We start from the raw sequence: 16,515 nt of genomic DNA, 5'->3' as shown, positions 1-16,515 counted from the left end.
GACGGAGGGACGGGGAGATGGATGGAGCGGGAATGCAATAATGAGTGTAATTAATTCTCAGCTGAATATTTGGTGAAACATTTCCCACAGCGTGTTTCTGTCTGAAAGCAGATCGACCCAACACCCCAGGACTGTTTCCAATTAGACTTAAGACTGGATTCACAGATGTAAACACAGGGACACGTCTACTGCACCAGAACGTGTTGCATTATGTTTACATGCACCTTAGTCTCACCCAGGTCATAACTGGGATTCAGCATTGACATGGTTACTGTCCTTGATTACTTCTATCCATTATCTAGCCCTTATCCTTACAGGGTCACGGCTGATAGTAGGTGGCAGGCGGGTCCACCAAGGACCAGATCAGCAGTTTATGACACATAGAGACGGACACACACTCACATTAGAGTCACCAACCAACCTGACCTGCAGGTGTTTGGACTATGGGAGGAGAAACCCCACACAGACACAGGGACAAGATGCAGACTCCACACAGAAAGGCCCCGGGTTTGGATCAGTCTTGCTGTGAGGTGATAGTGTGACACCACCACCCCACTGTGTTTCCTTGTTTAAGCAAATATGGTGTTTCTGCATAGACTGACTTATTTCAGCTCATCCTCCGTATCTGCATCAAACACACTCAGTGATCACATCTGGTGCACATATTCAAATACTGTTCAAACCTTCTCAGGGGGACACTGAAGACATGACCACAAAATGTTTTTACGGAGTTTTAGATTTTAACAACATGGGGGGAGTTTACAGTGACAAGCATTTTACAGGAACTCAAGGGAGCTGTCTGATGAACATCGGCACTGATTGGACCTGACAATGAGCCACGGGGGTGGGAGGTTAGAAGGAAGTGAACTTACCAGACCCCATCAGCCACTGCTGCTCAGTTTAAATAGTGGGATTGATGAGGAAACATGAAACAGGTGTGCGAGTGGGCGGGGACAGTCAGGTGGGACACCTGGAGGCTGTGTGGAGTATGACAAGTCAGAAAGTGTGTCATAGTCTAAAGATTTGAGGTTTGTCCAATCAAAATGAACCTTGTTTCATTAATAAACGAACATTTCAGGACTAAGTAAACTTGTCCCATAAACAAGTACAATTATTTCACCCCAGTTTGAGTTTGGTTAAACACGAGACTGTGGTTTGGTGCAAACTGGGCTAACTGCTGACAGTGAAGAGCCTTTTGTATTTCACAGCAGGTGTAAATCCCTTTAGTGGTGAAACTCAGCATTTTCTCAGTCCTGTACAGGCACTTTCATCTTCTTTTATAGAGCTGGGAGCCTGGAGGAAGCAGGGACAGGAGGAGCAGTGGGAACAGTCCTTTAAATCAAGATTGTCATTGCTGAGCAAGAGGGGCTGAGTTTGTCTGTAGTTTGAGATTCAGCCTGGAATAGATGTGAAACATCTGGAAAGATGTGTCAGAAACAACCTCATGTTTGTGGCTTTCCACTGCAGTGCTGTAACGTGCCAGTGACACAGATCTGATCTTACCCTCTGAGTCTCCACCTGCAGACCTGACCCCGCAGACTTGGGCACATTTAACCTGCGTGCGTCTCGGCTGTGGGCTGAGCGCAGTCTCATCTTATCACTGCCTGTAAAACCGGTCCTGGAGTCCACAGACTCAAGGAGGAGTTCGCCCCTTCGCCGCTCTCTGCCTCACTTCTCCTTCGTCCACAGGAGCCGCTGGTTGGACTCGACAGAAGAGGAGGAAGACATCCACACCGCCTGTTTTACCTTGACGTGCCTAATCGTTTTGCGCTTCAGTCCGCATCTCGACCGCTGGAGAGTTTGGAGCTTCACCGCAGCGCACTGAGCCCTGAAGGTAAATGACTTCTCTTTTTTCCTACTAACAGAGACAACAGGGGTTTAAACCTCTATGGAAGAGTTCCTTCAGACTTCTTTCCTTTTCTGTGCGACACAGAAGTGATGGTCACACGTTTACTGAGTGCTGATTTGGCACTTTATTAAGCACAGTTGGGATAAAAACGTGGCATGTAAGGCAGATAAGAGCTCGGTTAAAGGTGCGCACTTTGAACACTAAAGGATTAAATGCTGCATTTACTGGAAAACCACTTAGAGGTCATAGGAAACCCCCAGGTCGACGTGCTGGGACATGGAAATACACTTAGAGGAGTGAAATCATAAAAACAATGAACAGCAACAACAGCAGTTAGTGTCAACACGTCACCATCATGAGACTAAAGAGAAGCATAAAGAATAAAAACAGTCTTTTAGTTCAGTGTGTTCATTTGTCCTCATGAATGTGTTTCTGCCAGTCTGGACTCTTGTCATCACCTGTTTGAAATTAAATGTCAGGTTTTGTGTGTTAACTGTGTGATGGGGTTGAGGTTTGAAACCTTTCTCAGACAGGACTTCAGACCTGCTGTTCATGGTTTGTGTCCTGCTCCATGTTTGTCTTTCTCCACAAAACGTCAGTGAAAAAACAGCTGGCAGGTAGAACATGTTTTTGGTGAAAGCTGATGTGGGCCCTGGATGGTTCCACCACCGTGTTAGACTGAGATCCCCCCAAACAACATGATTTTAACATCATATGACAGATTTATTAGATTTTATTAATTGAGAAAGTAACTCCACATTAATTAAGGATGTGATTGGGCACATTCCTAAATATTTCATGGTAATAATTGTGGTGTTCTTGATTTTGTGTGTTTTTACAAGCAAATTCCTGTTTTGTTTGTGTCTTTAAGACCCATGCAGCAGAAAACATAGATGTCAACAATATACAATTAAAAATATATATAAAATGGTTTAACATGGGCTTTAGACATGTGACGTGTTTGTTTGGATTTATCTTGTAAAACAAACATTCACATCGGGAAAATAAAAGTTTTCCATTATAGCATCATTACTTTTCCCCACAGAGGAACATCATGTATTTATATAAACGTCATGGTATATTTACAGTATTCACACGGTTCCTTTGGTTTGGGGTTCCTGGTGTTTTTAACCTAAAGTCTGCCTTTAAATATTGAAATTCAGGTTCTTGGACTCTTATTTTGACATTTTTGGACTTGATTGCAGCTGGCCTCTGCAGTAAGCTCCATAAACTGAAGCTTCATTTCCTCAGGCTCACTCATCCAGTCGCCGTGTGTCATACTTGTAAGCGTTATCATAGTTGTGGTCGACCATGTTGTGCAGCGGAGCCCGAGTGATTTAGAGCTGAGAGCGACTCTCTGTCCAACAACCCCTCTCTGTGTGCTGGCTTAGACGTGGCGGCTCCACCCTGACCCCCACCCAACACACACACACACACACACAGAGTGGCCTGTAGTGGCCCACATCAACCCCCCAAATGAAAAGACAGTGTATTCCCTGTAGCAACACACACACACAAACGCACAGTCGACTTCAATTTGAGTAAATTAGTGGTGATCAGGAAACAACAGGCTAACTGAAGTTGTGTCTTCACATCGAGGTGTGCGAATGTTTTCTTTTCTGTTGTGTGCAGGAATATGTGAGTTTAGATGTTAATAAAAAAGAGGGCTCTTTATTTGCCTTATGAATAGACGTTTTTGTCGTGTTGAGTAATGTGTTTGCCATCTACTGGCTGCAGCTTTAAAGGCGCTGTTCCCCTAAATAATCAGTGTCTGTGTGTGTGTGTGTGTGTGTGTGTGTGTGTGTGTGTGTGTGTGTGTGTGTGTGGAGATGTTTTTAGTGTAGAAGTATTTGCGCAGCAAAAACCTTACTGAGAACATGTTTTCTGAACGTTCCCCCCTTGTTAGCAGAACTATAAATGCCATAGAAACATTTATTTTAGGTGAAAATGTTTACTGCTTAAACAAAATGAAATTTAAATGAGTCACAAATTAATCAGATGTCACGGTGGAGGCTGGAACATGAAGCCCTGTCACAGCCCAGATGTCAGATATAATTGACTGGTACAATGTCATTATGGCTGATGGGGAAGATGGCCAAAGCACCAATAATGTGACCACTGTTGAAACTCCCATTATGCCACAGGCTCTGTTTGCCTAATCTTAACCATACTGTAGCTGCTCTGCATGAATGTTGCTAGAATTGCAAATCACTTGGAAACTGCTAGTGGTTAGCGTTCAACGAGACAACGGTCTGCAGCCTCACTAGTCACACTGTGACGCTGAAGGTTTTGCTGCATGTTGCAGGTTGAAGAGCAGTAAAAACATCCGATTTGGGATTTTCAACAGATTATTCCAACGTTGTTAGCCTTGGAGTAATGTTGTCATTGTTCAGCTGTAAGTTCTTAGTCCTATTAGCTATTTTACCATTTCCACTTTGTGCTAAGCTAAAGCTGATGCTGATGCGTGTGCCGAACTTTGACCTTTGGCTTTCACCACTAACACGTTGAGACCGGGTATAAAGAGAAGGTCCAGGCCTGCATGTACAGTTGTCTGGTGTTGGGATGAAGAACCAGAATTCCTCTCAGGGTCAGGGCAGCCAGTGAGCAGTGATGAACGAGCGGCTCAGTGTGAAGTGAACGTAAATTACCTCCTCAGATTGGGACCGGATGGGGTGAGGAGGGAGGTGAGTGGTAGGTGGTTGAAGTGTCTGAGACCCTGGAAAAGGTGCCTGGTGCCTGTGAGCGTCACTGTCATGATGGAGGAAGTCAAGGTTTATCATCAGTGTGTAGAGTTTTGCTGCACGAAAACAAGCAGAGATGAACAGGCCTGTTTACAGTGTGTGGGATGATGGAAGGGCAATTCCACAGCAATTAGTCGTCTCCAATCCTGTACTTAGTTATTCCATTTACTAACGGAAGATATTAGTAAATGACATATGAGTAAATGGAATATGGTTGTCCAAACGGGAAAAATGTCTTCACTATATAAGTCCCTAAAAAGTCCACACATGAAAAGAGCTCTGTCCAGGACAATCCCACAATGTGTGTCAGTTGGGGACTATTTTCAGAAGAGGATGAATCTGCATTTGGAAACTACAGTGTGTGTGTGTTCACCTACTGCAGCAGCATGGACACTGATGGACTTTAGTAGTTTCTGGACACAGTGGATCTCTGTGGGACACAGGATTTATATGTTTCAGTAGGATACAGTTATTGTTTGGTGCTGCTGCAAGTTTGCTGAAGTGAACTACATCCTAGAAATTCCCATGGAGCCATGATGGAGCATCCTTTTGACATTTGAGCCTTTGGACTTTATTTATTTCCACAGCTGCTGGTTCCCAGACTGACGGTCCTCCACACTGAGGACTCTTTGTAGCAGCTAAGGTGGTGTGATGTAAAAAAAACTCCTGCCACCCAACGGTTGAGGAAAATATATGTGCTGTGCAATAAGGAAAGTGACTGAGCTATTTGTGAATATGCAGTAAATACCTCACCCACCACTTTTTACCCACCCACACACAAATAAATGAAAGAGTTGGAGCCTGTGTGTTGGGCAACGTTCGTCTGCTTTTCCACAGCAGGTTGTCCCACAGCTGCTAAAACCTGTTCCTGCAGGGTTTTCCTGCTCTGATGCAGTGATGCTGAACATAGCATCTTTCTGCATCACTTTCCTTCAGCCTGACAGCAGCTCACATTGGAAAAGCTCTGTGAGGGGAAGAAATAGCAGGACACGTCAGACTTTAGTATTTCTAAATATAAAGTCTGTGTTTGGCAGGAAGGAGAGTGTTTTATGTTTCTTAATGTTTTATTTAAAGAAGAAAACACAGCACTTTTCTTTAGCTTTTTTTTTTTTTTTGCTCACAGACGTAAGTTAAACTACCTTTGTGCCCTGTGCTGATTACGCTGTGCTGCTCACTGGGGGTCAACCCTTATCAGCCTGCCAGGAGCACCAGTGTCAGCTGGGTGACCTGAAATGTTCTCCAGAGCTCTGATCAGGCTGCGTCTCCTGCTGTCTGTGCTATGAAGCTGAGCCCGAACCTGTCTGTGTTTATCTAGAATTGTTTACTGCGAGAAAAAGCAGAATTTGGATCCATCTTACAGACTAGAAAGGTCCAATTTTGTAGCTTTACAAAAATCTGCACCGTTGACCAACAGCAAACGTTTAAGACAGTGCTGACCTTTGAGGGACCAGAGACCAGGAGGCTTTTTATTCTCAGTGAGGTTTCCCAGGTTAAATAAAGGTTAGCAAAAAGAGAAACAGCCTCAGGCGCCACCTTGCTGAGGGCAAGATAAGTGAAAACACTATAAAGAGTTTTCATTTTGATGGATTTGCACTGAGGCCTCCGCTGACCTGCATCTTCCTGTGTGCACTTTCCAAACAAAGAATTTGTTGTTTTCTTAACAAAGACCTTCCCAACGGAGACTGAAACCTAATACACCGGTTGAGATCATATACATTCTGGGTTTTTCGGCATAAATTAGTGTTTCCATCAGTAAGACATGCGCGTAATGGAATCCATACGTTTATTTCTCTGCCTGTCTCTGTTTCTCTGACCCCTTACATCATGTGAAGAGGCCCTCCTATGTTTTTACTCTAATTACATCAGAGGGGGCTTCTTGTGGTCTGAGATAAAGTTTTTCCACACACACACACACACACACACACACACACACACACACACACACACACACACACACACACACACACACACACACATAACAACACACAACTCTAACAGGCTGTAGGAGACAGGGATCGTGTAAAGGCACTAGTTCCTTTGCTGTTGGACAATCTGCCTGAACATTTATTTACACAACTTCTCTCCAACTAAACCTGCGATAACTGACTCTCTGGTCACTCGGGGGCAGCAGAAACAAGCTGTGGCCACAACACTGACATATTATCATCATCCTGTTTAATGAGGCTTCTTACCATCTCCAGCAGCTACAGACCAACATGCTGATTAATGTGCAGTTGTGCTTTTGTATGGGGTTCCCTCTGTTTTTGTCCTGGTTTTGGTCTCCACCACCTCTCTGGCTCTTCTCTGTGAGTTCATGAAGATTTACTGTTAATACAAAATATAGAGATTAACCAGTTTAATGATATAATAGTGTCAGACCCCCACACACACAGAAAATAAACACAGGCTTGTTTCCACTGTGATATGTTAAATCCTTAATGGCTTCAGTTTCCTGTCTTTTCTCTCCGTGAATGTTCCCTTAGGTCACATTCGGACTTTAAAGCTTTTGTTTCACACCTCATTTAGTTCCCCTCTGCAGGAGGTTTTGTCAGGGTCAGGTGGTCACTTTCCCCACTTTGCAGCCTCATCAGAAATCTCTGTCAACAACAGCGCCAAAGCTGGAGTATGTTGAGTTTTCCTTGGAATTGAAGAGCCTGAAGAGGCGTCTCAAGAATCAGAGATTTGTTTATACAGTTGGGAACAAATGCCCAGTTTATCACTGAATGAACTGGAAGGGCTCAGCAAAGTGATTTTTCATACTTCAGGTAACGTACTTTCTCATCATCTGACTGGAAACTGGAGTGAGCAAACACAAAGGAGTGAAGAGAGTGGAAAACTCTCGTCCAGTAATTTGTTCTGATGGTGACAGAACCTTGTACATGGAAACGAAAGAGGTGCAGCTGTGTGGTTGGGAAATCAGCAGGACCTGGCTGAAGGAATCAGGCTTCAATGGAGGGAACAGAGGGGTTTCCCACAGACTAGACCACTGTTACCCCTTTTTAATCAACACGAACTAAGTGCTAGTTCGGAGCTGGTTCAACTTGGAAACCTTTTAAGAACTAGTTTGGTCTAGAGAGCCACCACAGAGCCATGTAATTACATCAGCCTACATGTCTGAATGCACAGAGCACAATAACAACAATGGCGGTCTTCAATGTCTCCTTTGCATTGTTTCTCCAGGCTTTGCTGGCCTATAATGGCATTATTGGTTGAGATAATCCCAGCCCCAGCTCCTGGTTCTTACTTCTAGACCAGCAAGGAAAACTGGTACCAAGTGAGCACCAGTTTTCCTGTGGCAGTGCCAGGTCTTTGGCTGTCAAGCAAAATTAGGCACCGGCACCAAACCAGCCCTTAAACTCCTTTGGTCAAAAGGGGCACAAGTTCTGCAGCTCAGCATTCTGTGGCCAGCATTTTGTGTCCTAGCTGGCTCCTACAGCTCCCAGAATGCATCTTGATAGTAATTTTAGTATCCTGCCCTCACCTACCTGATAAACAGACACATCATTGAAACCCAAACCAAGCAAACTTGACCAGTAAATAGTCTTTTTATGTAAAATGAGTGGAATGACCCTTTAACGTGCTCAGAAATAACTGTAAATGCGTCTGGTTGGTTTTAACATGCTCAGGGTTATCTGGGCCAGGATGTCTGAATTTACTGAGAGTGTTTATCTTAGCGGAGGAGTTTAAATGTAACGTAAACGTGGTTTTAATGGACCACATTGTTTTTCTGGTGTTAACAGAAACAGAAATCAAAGAGCACAACCAAACAAGGAGTGGAAACTTTAAGAGCTTTGTGACAGTTTAACTCCAGAAAAACTGTTCCCTCCTCATAATTCTCAATCTTTTGTGTTTAATAAAACATTCGCCCAACTCCTGCAGATCCATTACCTACAGAACAATAACTCAGTCCAAGCATTTGACCCCCCAGTTAAAATAAGTGCAGAGCCTGAAGCAGAATGAAAGTAAATGTTTTAATGCTCAGATATCCAGTTTATTTGACCTCAGCACGGAGACAGTTTTGCTTTGTCCCCAGTGGTCGTTGTGAAAACACGTCATACTTTTATTTAACTGGTTTTCTTCCAGCCAATGACATAATATTTTTCCCAAATCGTGTTTTGACCGTACAGAGCAGACAGGGGTCACTGCTTCCTAATGGGCAGATATGAGCATGACTGTGGTTACTCTGATGGGATATTGTTGTGACTCATGAATATTAATTTTATTGTTTTAAAATAATAGAGTCTACAAAAGCAAGGAAGTCTGCTGCTCTGTAAGACACTGTGTTTGAAGCTTTATGTTACTGTGTGTGTGTGTGTGTGTGTGTGTGTGTGTGTGTGTGTGTGTATCTGCATGCACAATATTCAAAACAAGACTAAGGTTGTTTGGCTGTGGTTAGAGGTGGTGAAATTGATGCATTTCCCAGTGTTTCAGTTTCTTTTCACTCAGAAAACAACCAGTAAAAATGATGTTAGATGTGTCTGAGCCAGAAAATGAACACAGGAAGGTCAAAACATCTGCCTGGTATCGACACTAGCAGCTGGCACCTGTTGCTCCTGCTCTACCATGTTCAGAGATACAATATGCTGACGCAAAAGTGCCGACCGAGACCACTTCCTCTTAACACACACTGGCTCCTCTGCAAATCCCTTGTATGAAAGAACCTATTTGACAATAAATCTGTTTCTGATTGAGGTTGTGAAACCTTCCTGGTGAGCTAAGACCACAGCCTGACATTTAATTATCATAATAGAGTTATTTCTTCTCTTTGCCTGTATCTCTGTTTACACTGCAAGATGCCAAAATCAGACACATGCCAACACCTACAGGTATACACACACTGCTGAGCATTCAACATGAATCTCTCCACAGTACTGATGTGTGTACGATTGCATGTGTTTCCGTTGGTCTGTTAACTTGGCATTCAGAATCGGGGACTGGGATGGAGCCCGTAGGACAGTACGTTACTTCAGCTCCAGTGGTTTTATCCAATCAGAGAGTCTGACCTCATCCGTGGACAGATTCTCTTTAATTTCTTAAAGCAGGATCTGAGACTACTGAAGCAAAAGGACTTACAGGGGAGTTTTTCCCAGAGATGGAGATCCCCGTCATCCTACGAGCTTAAGGCACTGACAAAATAACAGTTAGCAAACAAGAAGGAGCATGTGTATGTATAATAGTATGTAATGTCTGTAATTAACATTATAATTAGCTCCTTTAACAAAGTGAGTAGTTATTTTCCAAACAGTTTACAGTTTGTTGAAAGAAGCTTCTGAAAATACATTAGCTAATTGGTCTGGTGACCCTTTAAAGGCCCCTGAACCCCAGGTTGGGAACCAGTGGGCTAAACTAACTGTAGTTTAGGGGTTAAAAGAAGCTAAAACAGGAAAATGCTGCTGAAGCTTTGAGCATCAGGATTAACAAAATATATAAGTCACAGGAGACGCTTCACTGCAGAATGTGTACTTTTACTGCTGATACTTTGAGCACATTTCACTACTTCTGAATGCAGGACTGTGGTGGAGGATTTTAACACTGTTGTACCGGACTCAAATAAAGGATCACAGCATTTCAACCACATCCTTCACTTGAAAACAAAATACCAAGCTATAACACTTGAATTCACGTGACAACCTGGCAACGCTCATTGTTGGGGTGATGAGGAATTTGAAACATCAAGGAAACCCAGAATTAAAAGCTTTCCTGCAGACACGAACTGTTGATACAGCATCAGACGTGTCCTCATACCTGAACCATCAACATGCTGTTTGAGGACAAATAGGAGACACACACACACACACACACACACACACACACACACACCTGGCCTACAAAGACTTGTCTGTGTTCACTGTCCACACAGATGGAGGCAGAGGAATGCTGTCACTGTGGAGGACACATGCAAGAACCCCTGTTAGTGTGAGGTCACACACACTGATGTGATGTCTTCCCCATGTGTAACTTCTCCCTCATAAACAGTATCTACAGTTAACACCTGCTATTGGTGCTGATGGAGCCTGAAACTTCATCCCCTGCATCACTGTCTGTGCTGCTGCAGAGCCCTCTCAGCCTCCTCCACCCCTGTTTCCTCCCAGCTTCAGATTTTTTTTCTAGATGCATCTCACTGTTTTCATCTTCTCTGCTGTTTCTTCACACATCACCTGCTCTCCTCATGTCCTGCAGGGGACAGTACCATTTCAACTTTTCAGCCTTTTTAACAAGGACATATCACATCTTTTCCCCACATGCTCCACCCACTTTTTGCTGCACCCACCTCCCCTCGGCCGCCCCTCCTCGACCGTCCTGTCCTGGTATGCGTAATGACTATTTTCAGCTGGGGTGGGTGGTAATAAGTGATTTGTGTGTAACTGGCACAGTGTGTGTGGCTGCTGCAGACTTATTCTGCTGACTGCAGGAGCTCCACCTGGCAGGGGAGGCCAGCGTATCAGCAATTTGGGATGGAGTGAATGGAGATAAGGGTGGAAAGGGGGGATGGAAGAAGGGATCAATCCAAATGGCTGCCCCTTCACACACATACACACACACACAGCTCAAAAGAAACACACAGCCATACTGTGGAAGCCCAGGGCTGCCAATGTTAAAACGAGATGGATCCATTTGTGTCCTGGATGATTCACTTGAATTTAAAAAAATCATTTAGGGGTCCCTAAATACACAGGTTCTACAGAAATCCAATGTGCATGATTTAATTGTCACAAAAAAACAGAACACCCTGAAAAGGGGGCTCAAGCTCAGCCAGACCAGAACCAAATAGACATAGGGGACAATTAGAACTGAGCCAAACTGAACAGAGGGAACACCAACAGCAGCAGCATAATGACCATCAATTACTATGATCAATTAACAACAGCTAAGGTGGAAAAGTCTGGGAAAATAAAATAATGCATCCATGTGCTCCAGTGACACATTTATATAAAGAATTAAAATTCCTATTACCACCTCCTGCACTAAAACATTTTCAATAACCTTTAAAAACTAGGAGCTTCTATAAAATGAAAGTGAAATTTGTTTTTAAAATATATCCTTTTAGCATTGGCAGCCCTGGGCTTCCATAAAACACATCCCCTTGAGTGGAAGTGAAATGGTGAATCCCTCTGCGTTTGGGACGAGTGTGTAGAGGATGGACTGCAGTGTGTGTGTGTGTGTGTGTGTGAATGAAGCCTGAGGTGTGGGGTGACGCTGCACTGTGCCACAGTCTCCCTCTGAAGTTGTGGACTGTCGGTGTCACCGGGACATGCTGCTTCCTCGCACTGTTGGATGACAGAGAATAATTCCTGCACAGTATGTACAGAATATACTCATGTTGTGCGCTTTGCATTTCTGTTTATTCGAGTGTGTCGTATGTTCTCGATTAGTCAGACCCAGTTTGTGCCTCAAGGACAATTCTAAGTGATATTTGTTTTAATTATAGTTTTGTATTTTGAGCCTTTCTAAAAAACTTTCGGGATAAGAACGAGAGGTTTTTCATGCGTGTAGAGGTGCTCAGACAAAGATGCTGCTCCGCACTCTAATAGTAATTACAAAGCTCTCAGGGGGAGAAACAGCACTGCAGATAGAAACACTGCTCTGGACTGAGCTGCATGCAGAACATAAGAGTAAATACAGCACTAATAACTTTCCTTTCTCTACGTCTTGCACTGACGTGATATAACTCGAGCATCATCTTACTGTACATACTGTACTGTAACCCCCCCACCCTGTCTCTGTGTGTCTCTGCAGCGAGCAGACCCCCCGGTTTGGTGAGTGAAGATGATTGCTGTGCTGATCTGTGTTTTGATCTCACTGAGTGTAGCAGACAAATTAGACGATCTGTATCCTGAGCTGGAGCAGTCCAGGACCATCTACGTCGTGGGTGAGTGTGTGCGCTCAGTGTGTCTCTGACAATGTCATACACAGTTGCAGACTTTCTGTGTTGCGTTCACGACACTCTCTCTGCAGTGGCATTTGTTTCCTCAGTTTAACAGCACGTCCTGCCGCTGTGGCTCAGTGATAAGACAGCTATGTGGGGGATTGTTAGCCCCCCCCTGAGACAGAGCTATCTCATTAGACTATCTGGACCTACAGGTCAAACCTTTGCATGTTGAGAGTCCATAAAACACATCTAAGCTCTGAACTTCCATCTTTCTAATGTGCTGCAAAGATTTTTAGACAGCAAAGCTGCATGAATGCAAGATAATAAAATATGAATGAAGTCCGAGAATCATGCTGTGTAACTCTTAAACTGCTCAACTGAGATGGGCTTTACCTGTTGGAGTTGAACCTGGGCAGTTTGCTCTGCTAGTAGCTTGCTAACTAACTAAACTACTAAACTGCTAATTGACCAATAACTAATTAAAAATAGCTAAACCTATACACAAATAAATGGCTCAAAAGTAACTAATGTCTAAACAATCAGTATCCAACCATGAACTATCACAACTATCTACAAACTACTATTATGTAACTAATAACCACAAACTATCTCACTAACTAACCAACTAACTGTATACCAGTGCTTTAATGAAGCAAACCCAACAACCTCGCATATGGATCAATGAGCCATCAGAGCCGTTCAATTCACAATCACACACAGCAGAAAAGACCTGATAGACCTGAGCTCCCTGTTAGTGATGGAGGCAGCTGTAGTAGGACATGCAGATACAGATGCCTGTGTGTGCACAGTAACAGTATATGCAGTATATTGCTGTTCAGACTGTATTTGAGGAGCAGCTGGGTCTCAAATTATTTCAGTCTGTTGTGTCGATCTGACTTGTTTACTCAGTTTAACATAATATAATTAAGTTGTTCCATGTAATTATGTCCCTGTGTTGCAGAAAATGGCCCTCAACTCTCAGTGGTGGCAGAACAATCTAAGGTGGTGTCGAGGCGGGGGGGGAATGCTACTTTACCATGCAAGATCCAAAGGGACCAGTCATTGGCACCCAATCGTAAGATGAGGATCAAATGGACCAAGCTGACTTCAGACTACCTGAAAGAGGTAAAACTGACCTGTTGGACTTGTTAAACAGTGAAGACGGGCATATTGCTGTATGGCCACTTGTTTAATGCGTCCTGTAAACTTTTTAACCACTAAAAGTGCTAAGGAGCCATATTTTGGTAGGTGGACCTCCATTCTGTTTGTATTTTGTATTCCTGTTGCAGCTTTCCATAACACTAACATGTTTGTGTATGCTAATGTAGATTATTTTATATGCCGATGACACAGTTTTGTATTCTGTGCATTTTTGTCTTCAGATAACTGAACATAAATCAAAAAGAAAGCTATCATCAGTAACTGCTTGGTTAGTTATTCTTGGGCTCTGTCCAAAGGTAACAAAAGGTTCCTGCCAGAAACCTCTAATTAACAGGAACCTCATTTGTTTAATCCTTGTGAAAGTGTAAAAAAACAGCAATTTGCAGTTTTATGTGGGGTTATGTGCTTGACTCTACAATCTTAAATCAGCACATTGGCATCATAAACTGCTTCTGTCTTCATCTTGCTCTAGGTGGATGTTTTTGTTGCTATGGATCATCACAAAAGGAGCTATGGCAGTTTTCATGGACGAGTCCACCTACAAGGCTTCTCTCCCATGGATGCCTCTCTGGTCATCACAGAAATCACTCTGGAGGATTATGGGAGATATAAATGTGAAGTAATCGATGGGCTGGAAGACGGAACAGTCGTGGTGTCCCTTGACCTTGAAGGTATAATATTTGGGTTCTTTAAAATGGGAACTAATGGGGCTTTTTCCAAAATAAAACGCCATTGTGCTAAAACGAGCAGCAACTGCTTGGAGGAATGTCAGGAGGAAGTGTCTTCTGTTTCCATCAGTGTCAGAGCAGCCTCATTATGTTTGAGAGTAGTGAGAGACATCAGCCATTACTGCCTGAAGCCAAAAAACGCTGGCACCAGGCTGACAGATAAACAGCTGTGCTTATGCAGCAAGATGTGCTTTCACTTTCAGACATTAGGTTAAATAACAGGAATGAAAATGAAGCCCAGAGGATGAATCTGAGTTTATTCTGCTGACTGTTTCCCACCTCTCCATGTAGGCGTTATCTTCCCCTACTTCCCTCGCCTCGGTCGCTACAACCTCAACTTCTACGATGCTGAGAGGGCATGTCGCGACCAGGATGCCATTGTGGCGTCCTTCGACCAGCTGTACGATGCGTGGCGGGGAGGGATGGACTGGTGCAACGCTGGCTGGCTGAGTGACGGCTCAGTCCAGTATCCCATTACCACCCCCAGAGAACCCTGTGGAGGCAAGAACACAGTGCCGGGCATTCGCAACTATGGCCTGAGAGACAAGGACAAGAACCACTATGATGTGTTCTGCTTCACCTCCCACTACAAAGGTGAAGGACAATATACTTGTTTGCTCACCTTAATTTAACCAGGTTGCTCCTAAAGACAATAGTCCAATAAAACACAGCAGGCAGGTGGGTCAGACCTCTTTCACTGTTGGCTGAACAAAGACAATTGCACAGTCAGTATGTCATGAGGATCTTTGTGTGTGCTGCTACAGTGAGTGAGGAGAAGTGAAATATAGAGATAAAATCAGGTTTGTTAGTGTTGAAGATTAACAAAATCTGCCTGTGTTTCTGTCTTCCCAGGTCGGTTCTACTATCTGATCCAGCCCTCTAAGTTAACCTACGACGAGGCTGTCAAGGCCTGTCAAAAAGATGGTGCTCAAATCGCCAAGGTTGGCCAGATGTACGCTGCCTGGAAGCTGCTGGGCTTTGACCGCTGCGACGCCGGCTGGTTGGCTGACGGTAGCGTCCGTTACCCCATCTCCAACCCTCGCCGGCGCTGCAGCCCCACAGAAGCTGCCGTGAGGTTCAGCGGCTTCCCCGACAAAAAGCACAAGCTGTACGGAGTGTACTGCTTCAAGGGCCACGACTGAGCTACAAACACACACACAGACAGCCTGCAAACACACACACTACCATACACACACACACACACACACACACACACACACACACACACACACACACACACACACACACACACAGGGTCTTACTATAATGGTGAGGACACTCCCAGACATGATACATCCCCTAGACCAGGGGTAGCTAACTCCTGTCCTCAAGGGCCTACCCACTGCTGATTACCTGGTCCAGGTGTGCTTAGCCAAACAGAAGTTCAGAAATCAATCAGAGGCTCTTGGGGACCAGGGTTGGCTACCCCTGCCCTAGACCCTTACCCCGAATATCACAACTAAACCCAGGCCTAAACCTAACTCTAATCTGAACCATAACACAAAGTCTCAATGTGGAGATGTCCTCACAGTGATGGTTTTGAACTAAAATGTGTCTACACATCCACAGAAAGACATAAAGACATGCACACACACACACACACACACACACACACACACACACACACACACTAGTGGACACACTAGTGAAGATGGATTTGGGGGGTATAAACAAACATTTAAACTGTGATGCTTTATTTCATGGAAACCTTAAGACATTATTGCCAGACAGAGTCATGTTTTAATCTGGGAGCTGATATTCTACGATGGATAGTTTAGGTTCATATTATTTAATCGATGCCTTTGAGGCGGGGTGGGGGTGGGAGTGGGGTTGGGGGGTTGTGATTGGTGAGGGTTGGAGGATATGACATATACGGCCAATAAGAACAGACTAGGCGCATCATATCACACGGACCGACACGTCTGAACTGAGAACAGCTTAACAGCAAAACGTCTCGTGGTTGGACTGATACTTTGGGCACTTATCTGGTTTTGTTCAAGACAAAGGAAGAACAACGAAGCCATGAAACAGCTGAAAACAGACAAAAGGGAAGATACAATGCAAGCATAGCACAACTAAACTGATCTTTGCTGTCCATTCTTAACAAGGTGCTACGACTGGTACTTTGTACTTCATCATACCGTCCAGTATTTTATGTCTTTCTAC

The 16,515-nt window shown here is 44.0% G+C and overlaps 1 protein-coding gene across 2 annotated transcripts; it reads left to right on the top strand.

The window, feature by feature from the left end:
- Window positions 1-1,447: 1,447 nt before the first annotated feature.
- LOC113124609 (hyaluronan and proteoglycan link protein 1-like) lies at window positions 1,448-16,134 on the top strand. Of its 2 annotated transcripts, none has more exons than XM_026297627.1 (6): window positions 1,448-1,834; window positions 12,328-12,460; window positions 13,422-13,585; window positions 14,094-14,292; window positions 14,641-14,943; window positions 15,202-16,134. In XM_026297627.1, the coding sequence occupies exons 2-6, from the start codon at window positions 12,358-12,360 to the stop codon at window positions 15,489-15,491; spliced, it is 1,059 nt and encodes a 352-aa protein (XP_026153412.1). In that variant the 5' UTR covers window positions 1,448-1,834; window positions 12,328-12,357; the 3' UTR covers window positions 15,492-16,134. The 2 variants fall into 2 exon arrangements, with proteins under 2 accessions (XP_026153412.1, XP_026153413.1); XM_026297628.1 differs by lacking the exon at window positions 1,448-1,834 and adding an exon at window positions 11,768-11,889.
- The last annotated feature ends 381 nt before the right edge of the window (window positions 16,135-16,515 follow it).

The sequence above is a fragment of the Mastacembelus armatus genome, chromosome 12 (assembly GCF_900324485.2).
Source record: "Mastacembelus armatus chromosome 12, fMasArm1.2, whole genome shotgun sequence".
Lineage (NCBI taxonomy): Eukaryota > Metazoa > Chordata > Actinopteri > Synbranchiformes > Mastacembelidae > Mastacembelus > Mastacembelus armatus.
The sequence above is the reverse complement of the archived record's forward strand: the minus strand, read 5'-3'. Positions and strand labels throughout refer to the sequence as shown.

Coding starts and splice junctions, on each gene's coding strand:
- LOC113124609 (XM_026297627.1), top strand. CDS start 12,358: ATGATTGCTGTGCTGATCTGTGTTTTGATCTCACTGAGTGTAGCAGAC. Junction 13,586..14,093: donor CTTCAGACTACCTGAAAGAG/GTAAAACTGACC, acceptor ATCTTGCTCTAG/GTGGATGTTTTTGTTGCTAT. Junction 14,293..14,640: donor GGTGTCCCTTGACCTTGAAG/GTATAATATTTG, acceptor CTCTCCATGTAG/GCGTTATCTTCCCCTACTTC.